The 7,146-nt window shown below is 36.9% G+C and overlaps 1 protein-coding gene across 8 annotated transcripts; it reads right to left on the reverse strand.

The window, feature by feature from the left end:
- Positions 1-811: 811 nt before the first annotated feature.
- On the reverse strand, positions 812-6,812 carry LOC112749800 (uncharacterized). Of its 8 annotated transcripts, none has more exons than XR_011873250.1 (19): positions 6,039-6,726; positions 5,865-5,952; positions 5,407-5,759; positions 5,219-5,285; positions 4,804-5,075; positions 4,659-4,725; positions 4,177-4,571; positions 4,028-4,094; positions 3,765-3,793; positions 3,516-3,665; positions 2,975-3,377; positions 2,785-2,885; positions 2,665-2,705; positions 2,419-2,516; positions 2,153-2,304; positions 1,842-2,043; positions 1,549-1,693; positions 1,269-1,399; positions 812-1,052 (listed from the first exon to the last, which is right to left on the reverse strand). XR_011873250.1 is itself a non-coding variant. In XM_072218797.1 (19 exons), the coding sequence occupies exons 2-19, from the start codon at positions 5,908-5,910 to the stop codon at positions 894-896; spliced, it is 2,430 nt and encodes an 809-aa protein (XP_072074898.1). In that variant the 5' UTR covers positions 5,911-5,952; positions 6,076-6,812; the 3' UTR covers positions 812-893. The 8 variants fall into 8 exon arrangements, 6 of the variants coding, with proteins under 6 accessions (XP_072074898.1, XP_072074897.1, XP_025653976.1 ...); XM_072218797.1 differs by lacking the exons at positions 2,153-2,304; positions 2,419-2,516 and having other exon boundaries at positions 4,177-4,229; positions 4,344-4,571; positions 5,407-5,540; positions 5,625-5,759; positions 6,076-6,812; XM_072218796.1 differs by lacking the exons at positions 2,153-2,304; positions 2,419-2,516 and having other exon boundaries at positions 4,177-4,229; positions 4,344-4,571; positions 5,407-5,540; positions 5,625-5,759; positions 6,039-6,719.
- Positions 6,813-7,146: the final 334 nt, after the last annotated feature.

A 7,146-nucleotide genomic window follows, 5' to 3' on the forward strand; every position in this document is an offset into this window, starting at 1 on the left:
AAGAATCCGTTTTTACATGAAAAAAAATAGTTTTTGCACATAAAAATTTATTTTTATTTAGAAAATCAATTTTTTTTTATCTAAAAACTGATTTTTTTTAAATTATAGAAAATCAATTACAACTTATAAATTATTTTTTAGCATTTTAAAAGATCAATTTTATCTTTAATAATGTTTATCTTTCAAAAGTTTCAAGACTAATTATAGAAAAAATAAGAAGGGATAATAGTGGAATAATAAAAAATATCTATGGACAAAAAGAAAAACAAAATTTATAAAAAAGTTCGTGTCCACTTTTCCAAATCTCGTATCTATCATTGTCCTTCGTAGAAGAGTGAACACAAAAATATAAAAAAATGTCTTGGAGACAATGTGTTCCGTGCTCTGCTTCCAAACACACATTTTAAACATGTACTGTCCATAACTATGTCCTGTCTCCAAAAACAAACGCTACTTAAGATCCATATTTTCTATAGTTCATGCCCTTCTTTACTATCCAACGTATTATTCAACTACAAACTTATTTGCCCGACGCCCGTCATACAAGGGGTTGCTTTTAGAAGACAAGAAAAGAAAAATTGTAAAAGAAGTGCTCATCTTAAAATTTATAGATAAGAGACACACAAACATATATATTATGAAATAAAATATTGCCACATGAACACCTAGCTTGACACTCGAATTTGCCTTTGGTTAATGGTGTACAAAATAGACTTTTCCTTTATGAAAACTTACCAATTAATAACTTTTTAAGTGTTTACAAGGTTTTATTAAGATATTCGCTAGCGCAAATCTTTAAAGTAGCCTGGACTACAAAATAAAAAATCGTGATATTGATTTTTGCAAATTAATCAGAATTTCACTTCAATCGAGAAAGAGGGTAAAATCATTCACTAAATTTCACTTTTATATTGAGCCCATATTGCTAATTCATCATCACTATTGTCAAATTGTTCTGGACTAGGAACTGACTTAGAATCTTGTTGATCTTCGACATTTGCCTCCTGCTCAGTTGTTGCAAACTCCTCCTGTTCAGTTGTTCCAACATCCTCCTACATTCATGATAAAATGAGTTCAAAATTTTGCATGGCTAGACTGCAGAAAGTTATATAATCCATAGTATATAAGGTAAAGGAGGCAAGAAGAATCGATATCTATCAAAGAAATGTGGCATTGATCAACAAAAAATATGGTATTGGATAAAAGCAATATGAACATAGAGCAATCGATCTATCAGAAGACAAACAAAATGGACCAAGAGTGCATACATTAGTTCCAGGTGCCGAATTCTCAACCTCCTCTGCTGCCATCGAACCTGATGCATCTTTACCAGGGTCTTGATCTTCCTTGGCTGAAGCTTGCTGCAGTCTCTCAATCAACATCTTAAAATGAAAATGATCTACAACAAAAGATAGAGAAGCCAATCAACATTGTAAAATGATCTACAACTTCAGTAGCATCTCATTCGTTCAAAAAGAAGCCAATCATTTGAACAATAATATAACACACTATCACAGAGAACAGCACAAAACAGGAGCTAGAGTTAACCTTTTGAACGATTATTTACAGCATCAGCTAACCGTAGAGGATGCTGTCGCTCTTCCTTCTTGTACTTCAACTTAATTTGGTGACGTGTTCGATCAGGAAAAAGCTGTTGTATCATAGAAAAATCTGTGCCAAACTGCCTAACCGCCTATATTACAAGGTCATTAGTCAATTTAGAGGAAGGACCCCCCCCCCCCAACAAAAAAAAAAAAAAAAAAAAAAAAAAACAGTATTTACATAGTTGTGCTCGAGAAATAATTATGACATTCATCATATAGTAAGAATTCTATAAATACCTCATAGAACAGTTCATTATCATGTTTTGTCCATTTTCCCCTAGGAGTCTTTTCCATGAAGAATTGGTAGTTGAATAAAGAGGAAGCCAACGGAACACTTTCACTGGCTTCATCATCACCTGCTTCTCTATCATCTTCTGAACCTAAATACTCCTCTTCACTATTAGCTCCAGCCTCGGCCTCATGTTGGGAATCTCCACCACTGCAAATATATTTTTCAAACTAAATCTATTTACTAGAATGCAAGTTACTTATAAGTGATATTAACAAGCCATTTGATAATATGCAACACATTCAGTATGAACTGTTACCATTTCCATTCTTGTCCTCAGAAACTGAGGAAAGTTAAATTGTTTAGCATAGCATGGAAACTGGGAAAAGACCACTATCACATTTACACACCCCCTCCCCTGACTCAGGCCCTCAACCCAACTGAAGCCAATGAAATAATAAAATAATGCACCTGACAGCATGGCAAAATCCAGTCAAGAACTATTTTGACAAAGAGGTGAATGACATCATAGAATCATGTAATGAGAAGTTACACCACTTAGTGGTTAGAATGAGATTTATATACCTCCAAGTGAAGGAAAAAGCAACAAAAAGAATTTCCTTTATTTAACGTAAGTTCGTCAACATTTTCAGATTTTCCCCAAGTCAATTAAATATTGCATTCTGTAAGAATCACACATATTGCAGAAAATAAGAATCTACAACATCATATTTTCAAAATCAAGATTTGCTTATATATAAGAAAAATATTTAAAATAGTGGCCAGAAATGTAATAGACTGTAAAGTATACTCTTGTTCAAAGCTGAATACCTTTGATTGGTAGATGTTTTTGAAGTTGCTGCCTCCTTTTTCTACAAAAAAAAAAAAAAGGTTAACGAAAACTTTAAATGATAAGCATATGTGACAAGGATAAAAATTGAGAATACACACTGCCAGCCGCTCCCTGTGTTCTGCAAGTAAAATGATATCCTTGAGAGACAATGTATGCATATCAAGTTCATCCTCAGGAATTTCCAGCAGTGCTTGGTTCACTATGTAAAAGAAAAATACTTCCATAATAAGCATATAAGATATAATCACCAAAGGTAAAAATTATGCACAAATATTCTATTATGTTTACCACATCTTCTTTTTCGTCTGCTTGAATGAGAGAACCTTTTAGGAGGTTCTTTTTTGCCATTTTCTAAATCCTCATTAGCCTTCTTATGTTTTTGAGATGTTTTTCCATTTTTAGCCACTGATTTCTTTGTTGAATTCAATGATGCCTTCTTCTTGGAGGAGTCATCCACTTCAAATTCTTCATCATTCTCTTCAAGTTCATCTCTATACGGATTATAGGGAGGGTCAAGTTCGTCATCATCATCATCATCCTCATTCGCCGAGTTGCTAACAGGTTTATGAGTTGCTTGCTTCCTCCGCTGCCTTGAAGTTTTAACACCTTTATCCTCCTCATTAGCGCCAGATTTTTTGCGCTTCCTAAGAGAACTCCACACTGCGTCTTCCTTTTTTCTTCCATTAGCATCCTGATAACATGGTATACTAATAACCTCAAAAACAGATTCACATATAAGAAAAAGGAAAAAAGCAAACAAAAACAGATCAAACATATATTAATGGCTTATAGCTTATGTTTTACTTCTTTTTTCTCTAGTAAAACCAACCTGCATAAGATCAGCCAATGTGGGACTATTTGGAGAATTTGTCAGTTCTTCATCCACTGGGATTTCAGAAGCTGGATCGTTGTCAGTTTTCTTGGACTGATAATCTGAGACATTATCAACTGGGCAGCCAGGACTCAAGTCCACAACTTCCTGAGACCAATAATACACTGATTAGTTTTATACAGAAAAATCTAATTTAACATATTTTATATAAAACCATCATATCTCTTATAAGAACATGATCTTCACCTCTGTTTCCGATTGAAGAATTGGTTTTCCTGCACACAGAAGAACACTTTAAGTATTACCCACAAAAAAGAAGACTCACACACACAAAAACAAACAGAAGTGTCAAATATTTGTGATTTGGCTGAATGGCATTTATTGATAACATCAAGATCTAAGGGCAGCACGTCAAAGCACCAGTGATGGTGATGCTCACATAAGTTAGAAGGATGGACCCTGAAGATAGTTGCCCCAATTTAAAAGACTACAAAGCATTTAATATTCACCTGTAGTAGTGGCAGCTTGGGTGGTAAAGTCATCAATGGATTCCAACCCAGCAAAAATGTCTGCACTCTGGAGGAACAAAAACTTTTCAACAATTAGCAACTTAATGAAATTGAAAGATAAATAAATAAAATGAAAAACCCTCCTTTACCTCTGCAGCTGATTTACCAACACTAGAAGGCAAATCCCTAGTTCCATTATGAACTGCAACATCAGAAAACACAGCATCGAGAGAATCCAGTTGGGAAGCACTGACTGCTGCCAAATTATTGTTGTCTTTAGAGAATGGAATACTTGAGTCCACATAATCAAACTTACTTGATAAATCAGTTGCCATAGGAATCTCTAATGTGGGTACAGGTGAATTGCTTGGTTGATTTAACATACTAATGCCATCATCACTAGACTGAAAAGATTGAACTTCATTCATGCAAAATGTAGGCAACTCAACAGACCTTGCCATCATATCATTAGATGAAGCAGAAGCAACAGCAGGTTTTGCGCCTACTCTAGGTCGTGGCTTAATCTTGGGTTGAAACTTACGAGCTGCAACAAAAAAGACATACAAATAAAATATCTTTCAGCTAATATAGAGCATATTAAGTAATTTGAAATAGAAACGATGTTACTAACCAGTCCTAGTGCCAGGATCAGGGAGGACTTCACAAAAAGGATCCAATTCAAATTTCTCAGACTCTGCCTGAAAAGAATTCCCTTCCTGAGTTGATCACCTAGGTAAAGCAATTGACGTACTCAAAGAAAGGCACAAAAATTATACCTCTCGTTCTCTTCCAAAGATAAGGTTCGATTGAATGTTGCTCTCAAGTATTGCAGCATCATTATCTGAAGCATTTTCAAAGCCCACATCCGGGCCAACTTGCATCAAATCATCACCAAGTCCCAAGCAGTTGTTGCTATCAAGAACTGGCTCTTTTACATTTTTAGCAGGATCTCCCATACTACCTCCGGTTGAGCAAATTGTAGATAGAATAGCTACATTATTTGATAGCTTCTCTACAGAATCAGCAGTTTGAACTGGATGTGTTGAGTCTAAACCAAAGGACGTATATGAAATGAATCAGAACATAACCAAATTGTATGTTGTCTTACACATTGTGACACTTGCAAAAGTCTAGCTGCATAAAATTATAAATGAGTGAATGACTAACTGGTTATATGAAAGCATAACTTACCATTACTGAGATTGGTCTCAGGAACAAAATTAGAATGTCGGCTCCCTTCCAAAGCTACAGGATCTTCCTAGAGTTCATAAACATTACAAAAACTGTTATAAATACTACATAGCATCAAACAACTATAGCAAATACTACTACTACTAATACTAATAATAATAATGATAATAATGAAAATGGACATTTACCTCACGAGCTGACTCAACTTCAGTCGATGCATCTGTGGAAGGTTGAGCATCCACTAAGGCTGCAGTATCTACATTTACACCAACTTGCTGAGGATTTGCCATTTGAGATTTTGTGGCATCCTCTAAATTTGAACCTGCAGAATGTTGAGGTGGCACACTCAGTGTGGAAGCAACAGCAGCATGGCATTTACTCTGGGGACCAGTATCCATGTCCTTACTGCTGGTGATGGTGGATGAAGCAACACGTTCTCCCTCTCCATCTTTAGACGAGATTTCATGTTTTTCAGCAGAAATTTCCTTCCGAGGCACCGGTTTCGGTTTGACCTTCGGAGCGAACTTTGCCCCAGCACGACCTAATAATGAATATCAATAAAGCATATAAAAAAAATGACAAAAGCAATAATATTCAACCAAGAAGAAGATGAAGCTTTCTCAGTGTCATTTAGTCGAACACTTACCGCGCCCAGCAGGAGCCGTTGGGAGAATATCATCGTAAGGATCCATGTGGCGTTGACCTATTTCACCTTGAATTGAACAAAACCAAATCTGAAATTCGGACAAGTAAAAATTTAAAATCGGTGAGGTTTCTGCAGAGTATGAAAGGTAGCGTAGAAATAGAATAGTAGTGGTACCCGCGAAGAATGGAGGAAGAAACTGAAAATTCTTAACTCTTGTTCCTCCGGAAAAAGCTGTTGTATGTAATTCGTGCGTGGAGGAGGTGGGCTGGCCCACTTCTAATTGGGCCAGGGCTAGCCCAATTGATTTGCCGAGACTGTAATGCTAAACGACGGAGAAGTGCAGAGGCAATCACCGCGGAGGTGGTAAGGAGATTTCCGACGCAGCAGCGGCACCCTTCGGAAGGCCTGGCAGAGGTTACAGAGCCAGAACGCGGCGGAGCTCCGGCCACAACCTCAAGGAATCCTCGCCAAACATGGAGCAGCGCGTAGGAATCGTTGGAAGAAAGAAGAAGAACCGGGTTGGCGTCTGGGTCCGGAGATGTTCTTTCGGGTCGGGTTGCGAAGTTGGACCTGGCCCAAAAATTTTCTCCGAGGGCAGTCGAGGAGGTCCGAGCGAATATTGGGAGTGAGGTTAGTCAAAATTGACGGAAAGAGGTGAGTCAGGCAATTAGATTGGACTAAGAGGAATGGAGATGGAGGAGGCGCTCCAGATAAGCCACGAGCTGGATGTAGCAGTGGAGATGCAGAAGGTAGAAGCCGCCGCGAGACGCTGAAGAAGAAGAGGAGCAATCTTGAGATGTGAACCGGAGAGTGTGATTTGGTAGGTCATGGTGCCGAAGAATTCAGGGCGAGTGTGAGTTCCGTCGGAATAGCTGGAAGCCTCGAACCGAGCAACCAGCGGGGAAGGGACAGTTTGGGCCCAGTTTGGGCTCAGCCCATTATTTGGGCTTCTTTGTCATCCTCTATCTGTAGTCTTTATGAAGTGCTCATCATTCTGAACAAAGAAAAAAAAAAAAAAAAACAAGTTGTCCTTAGGTGCATCCTTGATCCTTCTGAAAATGTAGAAATTGATAAATTGAAAATGAGAATCTAATTATCTTTGAATTTTATTATATATAATTTTTTTTATCTTGGTTCAATTTAAAAATAATTAAATTTTTTTATTTTACTAATATTTTTATTTTTAAAAGACTTATACGACAAACCTGGCTGATATTGTCAAGTTCTTTTGTTATTATCATAGTTATCAAAATCTCTTTGGATTTTAATCTCTGTTGTTAAT

The sequence above is a fragment of the Arachis hypogaea genome, chromosome 15, assembly GCF_003086295.3.
Source record: "Arachis hypogaea cultivar Tifrunner chromosome 15, arahy.Tifrunner.gnm2.J5K5, whole genome shotgun sequence".
NCBI lineage: Eukaryota > Viridiplantae > Streptophyta > Magnoliopsida > Fabales > Fabaceae > Arachis > Arachis hypogaea.

Excerpts from the sequence above, each read along its gene's own strand:
- LOC112749800 (XM_025798188.3), bottom strand. The coding sequence starts at position 5,910 with ATGGATCCTTACGATGATATTCTCCCAACGGCTCCTGCTGGGCGCG. Across the intron at positions 5,760-5,864 it reads AACGGCTCCTGCTGGGCGCG|GTCGTGCTGGGGCAAAGTTC; the intron begins GTAAGTGTTCGA and ends ATTCATTATTAG. Across the intron at positions 3,666-3,764 it reads TTCTTCAATCGGAAACAGAG|GAAGTTGTGGACTTGAGTCC; the intron begins GTGAAGATCATG and ends TATTGGTCTCAG.